This window comes from Staurois parvus, unplaced genomic scaffold (genome assembly GCF_062004578.1).
Source record: "Staurois parvus isolate SC_StPar_1 unplaced genomic scaffold, SC_StPar_1.0 ptg000068l, whole genome shotgun sequence".
In the NCBI taxonomy this organism is placed as follows: Eukaryota; Metazoa; Chordata; class Amphibia; order Anura; family Ranidae; genus Staurois; species Staurois parvus.
The window spans coordinates 9944514-9958128 of record NW_028317864.1 but is presented as its reverse complement, the minus strand read 5'-3'; the positions used below and the strand labels follow the sequence as shown (position 1 = coordinate 9958128).

General features: G+C 44.8%; 1 protein-coding gene across 1 annotated transcript in view; it reads left to right on the top strand.

The window, feature by feature from the left end:
* The window catches only part of WNK3 (WNK lysine deficient protein kinase 3), a 190185-nt gene that overhangs the window by 159318 nt on the left and 17252 nt on the right, over positions 1-13615 (top strand). Inside the window, exons 20-22 of the mRNA XM_089669140.1 lie at positions 6810-7303; positions 9169-9380; positions 12513-12715. Coding sequence (XP_089525266.1) covers positions 6810-7303; positions 9169-9380; positions 12513-12715 — 909 coding nt within the window. The remainder of the gene's footprint in view (positions 1-6809; positions 7304-9168; positions 9381-12512; positions 12716-13615) is intronic.

Sequence of the window (13615 nt, the reverse complement as noted above, 5' to 3'; positions counted from 1 at the left end):
GAATGTTATGAAGAGTGATCACATGAATTGCAATTAGTTGCAAAGTCTCTCTTTGCCATGAAAATGAACTTATTCCCAAAAATCTGTTTCCACTGCATTTCAGCTCTGCCGCAAAAGGACCAGCTGACGACATGTCAGTGACTCTCTTGTTAACACAGGTGTCAGTGTTGATGAGGACAAGGCTGGAGATCGCTCTGTCATGCTGACTGAGTTAGAACAGGGGTCCTCAAACTTTTTAAACAGGGGGCTAGTTCACTGTCCCTCAGACCGTTGGAGGGCCGGACTATAGCTTAAAAAAAAAAACTGAACAAATGCGGACACAGTATAGGAGATGACCAGAGACTGCGGACATACAACGGCGACAGGAATACTGGGCCGGACACTCAATAAGACGCACAGACATTTCCCCCCAAGTGTGTCTTATGGAGCGAAATATACGGTAAATGCAGGACACCTTGTTGGGTCAGATCTGTGTACAATATAAAGAGAGAGAGAGGGGGGGGGGAGGGAGAGAGGGGGGAAATCGATCATCTATTGCACTTATCTAGGGTCCGTGGCCGTGATACCCGACATGCAGCGATGGAGTCTCCTCTCTTGCTCCCCCTCTTCATGGTCAGCTCTAGGCTCCGCCCTCCGGCCATGACGGTTGCATGCACTGATCAGAATAGATGACCGGCTGGCTGCAGAGAGGCCAAGTGAGTGGTGCGGGTTCATAAGCCGAGCCCACCTTCCCCTGTTCTAGAATTGCTGATCCCGCCCTCCTGCCTCCCGCCCTAGCCCTGCTGAGCTCTCCCGACCTGCCAAACCCTAGTCCCTTGCCTCGCGGCAGATACGCCCCTGCCCGGCAGGCCGGATAAATGTCCTCGGCGGGCCGTAGTTTGAGGACCCCTGAGTTAGAATAACAGACTGGAAGCTTTAAAAGGAGGGTGGTGCTTGAAGTCATTGTTCTTCCTTTGTTAACCATGGTTACCTGCAAGGAAACGTGCAGTCATCATTGCTTTCCACAAAAAAGGATTCATAGGCAAGGATATTACTGCTACTAAAATTGCACCTAACTCAACCATTTATGGGATCATCAAGAACTTCAAGGAGAGAGGTTCAATTGTTGTGAAGAAGGCTTTAGGGTGCCCAAGAAAGTCCATAAGCGCCAGGACCGTCTCATAAAGTTGATTCAGCTGCGGGATGGGGGCACCACCAGTGCAGAGCTTGCTCAGGAATGGCAGCAGCAGGTGTGAGTGCATCTGCATGCACAGTGAGGTGAAGACTGTTGGAGGATGGCCTGGTGTCAAGAAGGGCAGCAAAGAAGCCTCTTCACTCCAGGAAAACCATCAGGGACAGATATTCTGCAAAAGGTACAGGGATTGAACTGCTGAGGACTGGGGAAAAGTCATTTTCTCTGATGAATCCTCTTTCCAATTGTTTGGGGCATCCAGAAAAAACCTTGTCCGGAGAAGAAAAGGTGAGCACTACCATCAGTCCTGTGTCATGCCAACAGTGAAGCATCCCGAGACAATTCGTGTGTGGGGTTGCTTCTCAGCCAAGGGAGTGGGCTCACTCACAATTCTGCCTAAGAACACAGCCATGAATAAAGAATGGTACTAAAACATCCTCCGAGAGCAACTTCTCCCACCCATCCAAGAACAGCTTGATGATGAACAATGCCTTTTCCAGCACGATGGAGCTACTTGCCATAAGGCAAAAGTGATAACTAAGTGGCTTGAGGAACAAAGCATCAAAATTTTGGGTCCATGGCCAGGAAACTCCCCAGACCTTAACCCCATTGAGAAGCTGTGGCCAATCCTCAAAAGGTGGATGAACAAAAAAAAAAACCCCACAAATTCTGACAAACTCCAAGCACTGATTATGGAAGAATTCGCTGCCATCAGTCAGGACGTGGCCCAGAAGTTGATTGACAGCATGCCTGGGAGAATTGCAGAGGTCTTGAAAAAGAACGGCCAGCACTGAAATATTGACTCTTTGCATAAACATAATGTAATTGTCAATAAAAGCCCTTGACATGTATGAAATGCTTGTAATTATACTTCAGTAACATCTGACAAAAAGATCTAAAAACACTGAAGCAGCAGACTTTGTGAACAATATTTGTCATTCTCAGAACTTTTAGCCAAGGCTGTAGTCAGTTGATTTACAGGTGTCACTCGGGTTAGCGTGCACAGCCCCACACCCCCAAACGGCTCCCCTTTTCCACTTCCAAAACCGGGAATGGGGAGGAGGAGTTCTTCACCTTGATGGCTTCAATTGCTCAGCCGCATCATTCATTCACAGGAATCTTTACATGGAAAAAAGGAAAATACTACTGCGTACTACCATTAAAGATCTGTTACAGAATACTTGGCTCTTGGGGCCCGCGTCTGCTTTTGTTGCATGAATGCTTGTTATACATGGTGTTATGTTTTAACTGCATTGCAAGAATGGACTTAAGCACCTTCACACATGGATATTGTAGTTTATCAAATGTATTTATTTCAAGTACTTCTATAGCGCCGTCAATTTACGCAGCGCTTTACATACATATATATTGTACAATCACATCAGTCCCTAACACATACTAGGACCAATTTAGACAGGAGCCAATTAACCTACCAGCATGCCTTTGTTTTGTGGGAGGAAACAGGAGTACCTGGAGGAAACCCACACAGGCACAGGGAGAACATGCAAACTCCAGACAGGTGGTGTCGTGGTTGGGGTTTGAACCAGCGGCCCTAGTACTGCCAAGTAGACGTGCTAACCATTAAGCCACTGTGCTGCATGATGGTAGTACTTTGATATGTTGCATTGAATAAAAATGTATTGAAAAATACCACTGCAGCAGAGGGACTGTAGGTCTCAATGGAGCACAAGCATGGGGATGTCACACTTCCTCATGTCACACTGTGACACTTTCACCAGGCCGGTGGCAGAAGGTGTGTACCTTTTAGTACAGTCCAGTGGCTGCAGGAGTAGTCAGCATTGTACCCATGATTCACTGATCCTATGCAAAAAAAACCCCAATAAACCCACTTTTTTTTTTTTAAATAAAAAAGGGTGCATTTATTATTTATTATATAGTGCTGAGAATGTCTGGTGTTGCCTCGGAATAGAGCAGAAAGTTCTAAAAGGCAATATAAACCATCACAATATGCATCTGATTTAGTCCTTGCAACTTTGTAGGCACAGTCATTGGAAACCGCTATTAGGCCTCATTTGGACGTGTGGTGGGGTGGGGGGGGGGGGAGTTAAAATGCACGGTTGAGCTACATTTTTACTGCCCCCCTTAAGCCACAATTGTCAGTGGATGTGGGGGTGTTTTGCATGCCATGGTCGCGATACTTCGCTCCTGTAGCAAAGACTACCTGGCATAGCGATGAGGAAAATGGTAAAGTACAGCCAATGCCCCAGAATCGCGTACAATGCACACGGTTGTGGCAAGTTTGTAGGCAAAAATAGGGTTAAAACAGTTGGTAAGGAAATGTCACATCACCTTCTCGCCACCTGACAATCGCCTCTGAAAGGCGTTCTGGATGCGGATTGCACTTCAAAGGAGAAATGGATTTAGACCCACATCTAAATCTACCCTTTGGGCCAGTTCACACTACAAAAGCGCACTCCGGATACATTTTGGATACGTTTTAGCTTGCAGTTCATACCACGCTCCGTTCCGGTGCAGTTTTGATGCAGTTTGTCATGTTTCAGTACAGTTCTGTACAGAAAAAATGCAGCATGTTCTACTTTTTTTTTCTGCACTGGAAACTGACTGGAACTGATTGCACTGGGGTAAACTAGAACCATTGGAATACATGGAAAATACTGTGCATGCGTTTTTGATGCAGAAAAAAACGCACTGGACTGCATTTAATGTGAACTAGCCCTTAGAGTGCAAGTGCTCATTTAGACGTGCTTTACAATTTCAGATACCATGGACACCCAATAACACGCCTATCGTGTTAAGATGCGTTATTGACGCATTTTGCATGGCGTGCTTGCATCACATTATAAATACTTTCCAGGTGCCTCCTCTGTGTCGGTTTTCTATTGTATGGTATCTTTGTGGCACACTTGCAGCGTGTTTACATTGACCTGATTGGAGGCGTATGGAGAGCAGTAAAGCCGGCCTGCCCAATGCTACATGTTGGATATATTTGGCACAAAGCGATGCAAACTCAACATTGTGAACAACACTGTCCGCTGCAATGCATATAATTGATGCAGTTTCTTGACAGGCATCTGTGAGGCTTCAGAAATGCAGATTAACCCCTTGACGCCGACGGCACACAAATATGCGGCCTCACGGAACTGGGCTACCTGTCTTTGTCCTGGGTGCACACAGCACGGCGCGCTCCCAGCACAGAGACCGCGGTGTCACTGAGAGCCCCAGGTCCCGTTCTAATAATCGGGACCAGGGACTCCCGATTCTGGGTCACGTGATCGCTGTGATAGCCTCTGATTGGCTACCACAGTGATCAATCCCTGTGCAGCCCGGAGCCCCTTGTTTTTTCACTGTCTATGAATGGAGAAGAGAGATACATTGTATCTCTCTAACTCCTGACATAGAGAGATGAAAAAATGTTTGTAAAAACAAAATAAAGATAAATATTAAAAAATAAAGTAGATCAAGGTTTGATCTAGTTCAGTGCCAGAGTTAGTGTTTGGGTCAGGGTCAAAGGTCAGGATTTAAAAAAAAAAAAATTGGTATTAGTGTCAGTTAGCGTTAATGTCAGTGTCGGTGTGTTTTAGGTAAAAAAAAAAGACAAAAACAAAATGCGTACTATTGTTTCTGGGCTGTACTACTTGTACAAATAACATACACATACAGTGGGGCAAAAAAGTATTTAGTCAGCCACCAATTGTGCAAGTTCTCCCACTTAAAAAGATGAGAGGCCTGTAATTGGCATCATAGGTAGACCTCAACTATGAGAGACAAAATGAGAAAAACAATCCAGACAATCACATTGGCTGATTTGGAAAGAATGTATTTGCAAATTATGGTGGAAAATAAGTATTTGGTGAATATGAAAAGTTCATCTCAATACTTTGTTATATATCCTTTGTTGGCAATGACAGAGGTCAAACGTTTCCTGTCAGTCTTCACAAGGTTGGCACACACTGTTGCTGGTATGTTGGCCCATCCTCCATGCAGATTTCCTCTAGAGCAGTGATGTTTTGGGGCTGTCACTGGGCAACACAGACATTCAACTCCCTCCAAAGATTTTCTATGGCGTTGAGATCTGGAGACTGGCTAGGCCACTCCAGGACCTTGAAATGCTTCTTACGAAGCCACTCCTTCGTTGCCCGGGCGGTATGTTTGGGATCATTGTCATGTTGGAAGACCCAGCCATGTTTCATCTTCAATGCCCTTGCTGATGGAAGGAGGTTTGCACTCAAAATCTTACAATACATGGCCCCATTCATTCTGTCCTGTACATGGATCAGTCGTCCTGGTCCCTTTGCGGAGAAACAGCCCCAAAGCACGATGTTGCCACCCCCATGCTTCACAGTAGGTATGGTGTTCTTTGGATGCAACTCAGCATTCTCTCTCCTCCAAACACGACGAGTTGTGTTTCTACCAAACAGTTCTATTTTGGTTTCATCTGTCCATTAGACATTCTCCCAATCCTCTTCTGGATCATCCAAATGCTCTCTAGCAAACTTCAGACGGGCCCGGACATGTACTGGCTTAAGCAGGGGGACACGTCTGGCACTGCAGGATCTGAGTCCCTGGCGGCGTAGTGTGTTACTGATGGTAGCCTTTGTTATGTTGGTCCCAGCTCTCTCCAGGTCATTCACTAGGTCCCCCCGTGTGGTCCTGGGATTTTTGCTCACCGTTCTTGTGATCATTTTGACCCCACGGGGTGAGATCTTGCGTGGAGCCCCAGATCGAGGGAGATTATCAGTGGTCTTGTATGTCTTCCATTTTCTAATTGCTCCCACAGTTGATTTGTTCACACCAAGCTGCTTGCCTATTGCAGATTCAGTCTTCCCAGCCTGGTGCAGGTCTGCAATTTTGTTTCTGGTGTCCTTCGACAGCTCTTTGGTCTTCACCATTGTGGAGTTTGGAGTGTGACTATTTGAGGTTGTGGATAAGTGTCTTTTATACTGATAACAAGTTCAAACAGGTGCCATTGATACAGGTAATGAGTGCAGGACAGAGGAGCCTCTTAAAGAAGAAGGTACAGGTCTGTGAGAGCCAGAAATCTTGCTTGTTTGTAGGTGACCAAATACTTATTTTCCACCATAATTTCCAAATAAATTCTTTCCAAATCAGCCAATGTGATTGTCTGGATTTGTTTTCTCATTTTGTCTCTCATAGTTGAGGTCTACCTATGATGCCAATTACAGGCCTCTCTCATCTTTGTAAGTGGGAGAACTTGCACAATTGGTGGCTGACTAAATACTTTTTTGCCCCACTATATATGGTATCGCTGCGATCGTCAAGAGCTGGAGAATTTATTTTGGGTTGTTCTATGGAGGTAGGTTATGGTTGTCACTAGAAACACACAGCTAAATAAAAAAAAATGATTTTGTTTTACTATTTTGGGCCAGTTTTCCTTTGATAATAAAAAAAAATTAGGAGCTATCCATTACTATTTACCACCAAATGAAAGCCCAGTTTGTCCTGAAACAAAGTAGTTGTGATGATATGGACAGTTTTTTACTAACACATGTCAACGTTGCAGAATTGTGCTTAGGCATTTAGATTTGTTTTACCCTTAGGTGTGAAGGGGTTAAACATCTGATTTTGACGCTAGTGTGAACTTATCCTTAAATTTCAAAGTTTCAATGTCTTTTTTTTTTTTTTTTCCCCGCTGTAGGTTGTTACTATCCCACAACAAGAGCAACGTGCTACTAATGAATCTGCCAATGTTCCCCCCACATCCCTGCAAACACAGAAACCCATCCCTTTTGAAGAAACGGGGTCTGCTGGTGCCAAAGCCGAGGAGACGCCGCAGTCGGCTAGCACGGCATATGAGACCGATAACTCTTCCCTAACCCCTGACCAGGAGCTAGAAGAGACCTCTGTAACTGGCAGCAGTGCTCAGTCTAGGCCGACAATGTGGATGAAGGACAGCAAGGAGGAGGATAACTTTCCGAAGCAGCCAAGTAGTGATTCTGAAATGTCTGCAGCTCCCAGCAAAGAGCCGGAACATAATGCTCGAGAGGCTGGACAAAACTCCCATGGAGACAAGGCATTTACTCCAAATCAAAATGCCCTGCTGTACTCGCCATCATCTCCCATGAGCAGCGATGATGAGTCTGAGCTGGAAGATGAGGAGCTGAAGGTGGAGCTGCAGAAATTGCGAGAGAAGTTAGTGTGTTTTGATTACATTTGTGGCTGTTTTGTATGTGTTTTGTATTTAGCCCAACTAAAACTTCTTGATGTGTCATGGAGGGTTTCTCACGTTCTATTAAAGTGTTATTAAACCCCGGACCCTGCATTCACTATATCTTGGCTCCCCGGACCCTGCATTCATTTTATCAGGTCTTTCCGGACCCTGCATTCACTCTCTCTGGTCTCCCCGGACCCTGCATTTACTCTGTCTGGTCTCCTACAGTACACAGAACATGGAAATGCAATTATTTTAGTAAATATAAACTGCGATATACCTTTTCTCATCAGCGGTTAGAGCAGTCTTGTGACTTCTATCAGTGTCCAGCAGAGCACTGGTTAAAGCTTGTAGGAGGAGTTTTATTCTGCTCTAGGAGGATGCAAAACCCCTGATCTTCGTCTGGACAGTGCTGATTGGCCCTGTGCTGATCACATGCACTCTCCTAAGATAAAAAAAAAAACACCTCTAGCAATACACACTAAACTGAGCATGTGCAGAATGGCTACGGTTCAGTCAGTCTTATCAGGAGATAAGATGTGGACATTTGAACAAGAGGAGGAGCAGAGAAGACAGGATCAAACAGTCTTTTTACATAATGTGGAGGATTAACCCCTTAGATTCCACAGTGAGTATAACAAGCATGCTTTACTGCATCTACAGACTGATTTTACTATTGTGGGTTTAGTAACACTTTAACTATTTTCTAATGTAATGTTGGCCCCCAGCATAATGATTTACTAAACTGCCACTTGTATTTCCCCTTCTTCAAGCTTTTTGTTCCATTGCTTTGTGCAGCTTGTTGTGTTTAACATAGTAGAGACGAAGTAAGGCAGAATGGGGCCCTGTGCAAACTGCTTTGGCCCCTCCCTGATTGCGTGGATTGGCATTGATAGAGATTACATTAAGCACAGAAAAGCAGTACTATGTGCGTGTGTTGTCTGTAATGGCGGCACCCCCTCCCCTCCCCCCCGCCCCTTCATCAGACACAATACAGAAGCACATTCTCCATTGTGAAGTGTCAGGGAGATGTGCAGCTTTCTAAAAAGGTGATTCTTGAAGTAAACTTTTTATTTTCTAACAATAACAAACATATGAAACTTACCTGCTCTGTTTAATGGTTTTGCACAGAGCAGCGCTGTTCCTCCTCTTCCCAAGTCCCCCTCTGGTGCACCTGGCTCCTCCCCCTTGCAGAGTGTCCCCATAGTATGCCCCTTGCTATGGGGGAACTCTGTCGTACTCACTCTTGAGGTGGCTGTGTGTGTGTGTTCCTAGAACAAACAGAGCATGGCTTGGCCCCACCCCTGCTCCCTCCTCACTGGCCGTGATTGACAGCAGCAGGAGCCAATGTCTCCTGCTGCTGTGAGCCTATGAGGAGAGCAAGAATGGAGATAGCCTCTGCTCTCATGCACATTGCTGGATCAAGATCAGGCTCAGGTAAGTGTTTAGGGCGGGGCAGGGGTTGGTGGGAGGAGCTGCTTGCATAAGGTTTTTCACCCTAACGCATAGAATGCAATTTGCGAAGTGCACAGTGATCTGCAATATGCGAAGTGCACAGTGATCTGCAATTTGCGAAGTGCACAGTGATCTGCAATTTGCGAAGTGCACAGTGATCTGCAATTTGCAAAGTGCACAGTGATCTGCAATTTGCGAAGTGCACAGTGATCTGCAATTTGCGAAGTGCACAGTGATCTGCAATTTGCAAAGTGCCCAGTCTATTTGCCTTTAGTAAAACAACCCCTATGTTTCACGCTTACAATTTATACAATTGTTTCCTTTCAAAGTTGAATTATATTACACACTCCTCCAAATAGTTTGGTAAATTTTGTGTCCATTCCCTCCACAGGCACATTCAAGAGGTTGTAACGTTACAGGCCCAGCAGAACAGAGAACTCCAGGAAGTATACACACGCCTGCGTTCTTTGAGAGAGAACAAAGCACAGGTCTCCGATACGTCATCCCAGCCAATGTCCCCACGTCGTCCCAGGTCACTAAAAAGTAAGCAGCGAAGCAGAACCCATTCTTTCACCCATATGGACAATGGAATTGCACTTTCAGGTGGGTACACTAAATGTAAAATACATGGCGGGCATTGCATGGCATGGAAAGTGTCTTCTACTCTGTCGGTGTTACTTGGCACTATTGCTATATGATTTTTGGAGTTGATTTGTCTGATATATGTTTTGTCATTGATATATCATAGCGCATAGCTTTGATTTATTGTAAGAAATCGACTAATGGTGAACAAAAACAAACAAGCTAGCTCTGAGGAAGGGGGTTCGTCTCCCGAAATGCGTTAGCCTATCCCTTATAGGGTGTTTGAATCCATTGGACTGTTCTTACGGATCACCTGTTCTGTTTTTATCCCTTTTTGGTTTGTGAGTATATATCTACAATTTTTCAATAAATATGTGGTGTACCACGTTAATGCACGATGGGAGTGCGCCCTTGTTTGTTTTTGTTCACCATTACCTAGATTTCCCGATCTCTGAAGGGCTGCACCTCAACGTTTGGCATTCAGAATTTCCTTTAGTCTGCATTAAGATTTGGGCGCTGGTTTTGTTTTGTTCTTTAAGAAATCGACTGTTCAATAGTAGTATTCATGTTGGATTTATGGGTTTGCTTAGGTGTCAGAGTTGGGGTGTTAGGATAAGGTTTAGGGCTTGGAATTAGGTCCCGGTTTTGAGGTAAAGTTATTGGTTGGGGTTAGAGGATCCATGAAAAGGGATTATGGATAAAGTTATGATTCAGCTATGGGGTATCAACCCTCCATCCCTTACAGCTGAAAACTGCACCATCTTGGATTCTACTTAAAGCGGAGCTCCACCCAAAAGGGGAAGTTCCGCTTTAAGTCTTTGTCCCCCACTCCCCATTAAGGATTGGCACCTTTGGGGAACGGGTACTCGAATTTGACAGGTTCCCACTTCCACTGCGATCGCCTAAGGCATGTCCATGTCCTAGAAGACGACAGGGCCATTCACAAAGTGCAGCGCTTCTTGCGCATGCGCAGTGGGCACCCGTCTGTGAAGCTGCAGGGTGCCCACACTGAAAATGCCGGGGAGAGAAAACGGCCGGTGAAACCAGTGGTGGTGAGGACACCACTGGACCGAGGGACAGGCAAGTGGCTTTATTTTAAGAGTCAGCAGCTACAGTTTTTGTAGCTAACTTTTTTTTTTTTTTTCATCTGGAACTCCGCTTTAAGTTTGACTCCAGTTGCCATGGTGCTACCCACATTATCAGCTATGACCGCAGTCATTTAAGGGCTTGACAGTTCAGTCAATGTGTTCTGCAATAAAATACACCTACCTGCCAGCTTGCTGTCTTTTGTTGCATATAAACTGAGCTGCACATGTGCAGCTCACTTGCATTGCTGGCACAGTTCCTGTGTGCCAGGATGACTTTCTCCTGTTTATGTACAGTAGTGAGGTTATTCTGTGTCAGCCAACGAAGGAGGACAAAGACTGGTGCCTTGCAGAAGATGCCAACAAGGCACGGGGACCATTAAAGAAAAGATCAGTTTAGCTCCGCTTAACCGTTTCCCGTCCACCCTATAGCAGAAGTACTGCTACAAGGTGGCACAGGTGCGCAAAATCACGTGTGTGTGTATATATATATATATGTGTGTGTGTGATTTTGCAGTTTCGGATAGGGGTTGCGTACGCCCTACCTGCTGTCAATCACCGGGTCCCAGCCGGTGATTACTTGCCTGGGCATGGTGATTGTCAAGCATCTCCGACAGAGGGGAGAACTGTTTGTAAACAATACAGTTCTCTTCCCTGTCAGCTCCTGCACACTGCTTTGCATGGCTGTGCATAGCACAGCCATACAAAGCAGTGTGCTTACAGTGAAGCACTAACACAGCACACTATGTAAAACCACACACAGTTAACCCTTTGATGACCCCACATGTTAACCCCTTCCTGCCCAGTGTCATTAGTGCAGTGTCAGTGCTTTTTATTAGCACTAATCACTGTATTGTTGTCATTGGGGATGTCAGTGACACCAAGTCAGTTCCCCCAGTATCAGACTACCCGCCGCAGGCCCGCTATAGGTCGCTGATCACTGCCATTACTAGTAAAATAAAAAATACACCGCCATTTGTATACGCCATAACTTTCACGTATGTTTTTTTTTTAGCAAAGACATGTAGTAGAATAAATTTTTTACTGGACATGTTTAGTGGCAAAAAGTAAAAAAATATTGTTTTCTCAAAATTGTTGGATTTTTTTTTGTTTATAGTGCAAAATATAAACGCACAGGTGATCAAATACCTCTGAAAGAAAGCTCTATTTGTGGAGAACAAAGGACATACATTTCATTTGGGTGTAGCATTGCATGACCGCGCAATTGTCAGTTACAATAACGCAGCGCCGTATCGCAAAAAACGGCCTGGTCAGGAAGGGGGGTAAATCCTCTGGAGGGCAAGTGGTTAAATGGTTTGCTTGGTCCATAGCTACACTGCCCTGAAAAAGTATTCATACCCCTTGAAATTTTCTACATTTAATCATGTTACAACCAAAAATGTAAATGTATTTTATTGGGATTTTATGTGATAGACCAACACAAAGTGGCACAAAATTTGTGAAGTGGAAGGAAAATGATAAATGGTTTTCAAAATGTTATATCTGAAAAGTGTGGCGGCATTTATATTCAGCCCCCCAGAGTCAATACTTTGTAGGACCCCCTTTCGCTGCAATTACAGCTGCAAGTCTTTTTGGGGATGTCTCTACCAGCTTTGCACATCTAGAGAAGACATTTGTGCCCATTCTTCTTTGATTGCAGAATAGCTCAAGCTCTGTCAGATTGGATGGAGAGCGTCTGATCAGCAATTTTCAAGTCTTGCCACAGATTCTCAGTTGGATTGAGGTCTGGACTTTGATTGGGCCGTTCTAACACATGAATATATTAGAAGGTTTCATTGGCTCACTGGCTGTGATTGACAGCAGTGGGAGACAATGGCTCCTGCTTCTTTCTCAGCCAATGAGTAGAGGGCGTCCTGGGATAGCCGAGTCTCCAGTGCACGTCGCTGGATCGAGAGGGGGCCTAGGTGAGTATTAGGGGGAGCTGCTTCATGAATGCTTGAATGTAAAAAATCTTCAGCCTTTAGAACCACTTTAAAGACCGTTTGTATTTGTAAAGTACTGAGTGAAAATGCAGGCTGGATACTGACCTTCTCTCTTCACTTTTTAGACCAGCAGTGCACGGAGAGCAATTCTGATGCTGGTCAGCAGTCTGTCACGGGGAAGAAGAGCATGTTCACAGATGACCTGCACAAATTAGTGGATGACTGGGCCAAGGAGAATGCAGGCAATATCCATCAAAAACCCAGTCTGAATCAGATCAAACAGAGCCAAAGCCGCCCAGAGTCAGAAAGCTGGAATCGGGTTCATGAGGTAAGGAAACGCTTGCCTGGCTTACAGTCATCTACCTAAATCTATGTTACCCAAGCATTGTATATGATCTCATTTTGTACCTTTTTAGTTTGCTTTATCTATTGCTGAAACTTTTTTTCTTAAAGATGAGCTTCATGCTCATCGTAACATTACAACAAAGGCACCTTTAAAAATGTTTTTTAATGGCAATGTACAAACAGGTACTTGGAGATAATAGAGATTTTTATGTATTCTTTGCACACTTTGCTTTCTCACAGTGACCACCATCACTAAGGGCAGATGAATCCATCTCCTTTTACTTTCTGGAGCACTGGGTTTGTCTCTCGGAACATGTGACAGTGCACATTATCTGAGGTTGAGGGGGGGGGGGGGGGGCGTTGGTGATGTCTTGCCTCCAAGATGTCACTCAGTGTACCAACAATATCCCAGGAAAGCACTGGTGATGTTGCCTTCCCAGGATGCAAGTGTGAGGCCAGGGCTGATTCTCCAGTGCCTTACTCAACCAGGAAGTGGAAAACAGTAATTGTAAGTAAACGCAAAAAATTTTTAGCTTCTGAATATCAGGTGGTTTTATACTGGCATGTCTCCTTTAGGCGGAATAGGAAACTGTCAAAGAAAAAAAATTGCTGATGGCCAGTCCCGTATAACCCCTAACACTCCCATGATTCTTTAGTTTTTTTTTGCTAGTGTCCTGGGAAGATGGACGTCTTGTTTTCATTGTAGAAACATTTCCCTATTTTTTTTCTAGACATTGTTACCATTTTCAGTCTATTTTCCTTTCAGTCGGGATTCTTTGTTAAACTGCGTAGCTGGGATCAGCTGATCTTCGGCGCTGCCTTGAAGGCCATATCCTAACAACACTGGACCTAGGTTTACAGGGCTAGCCTGTAATGTGACCTC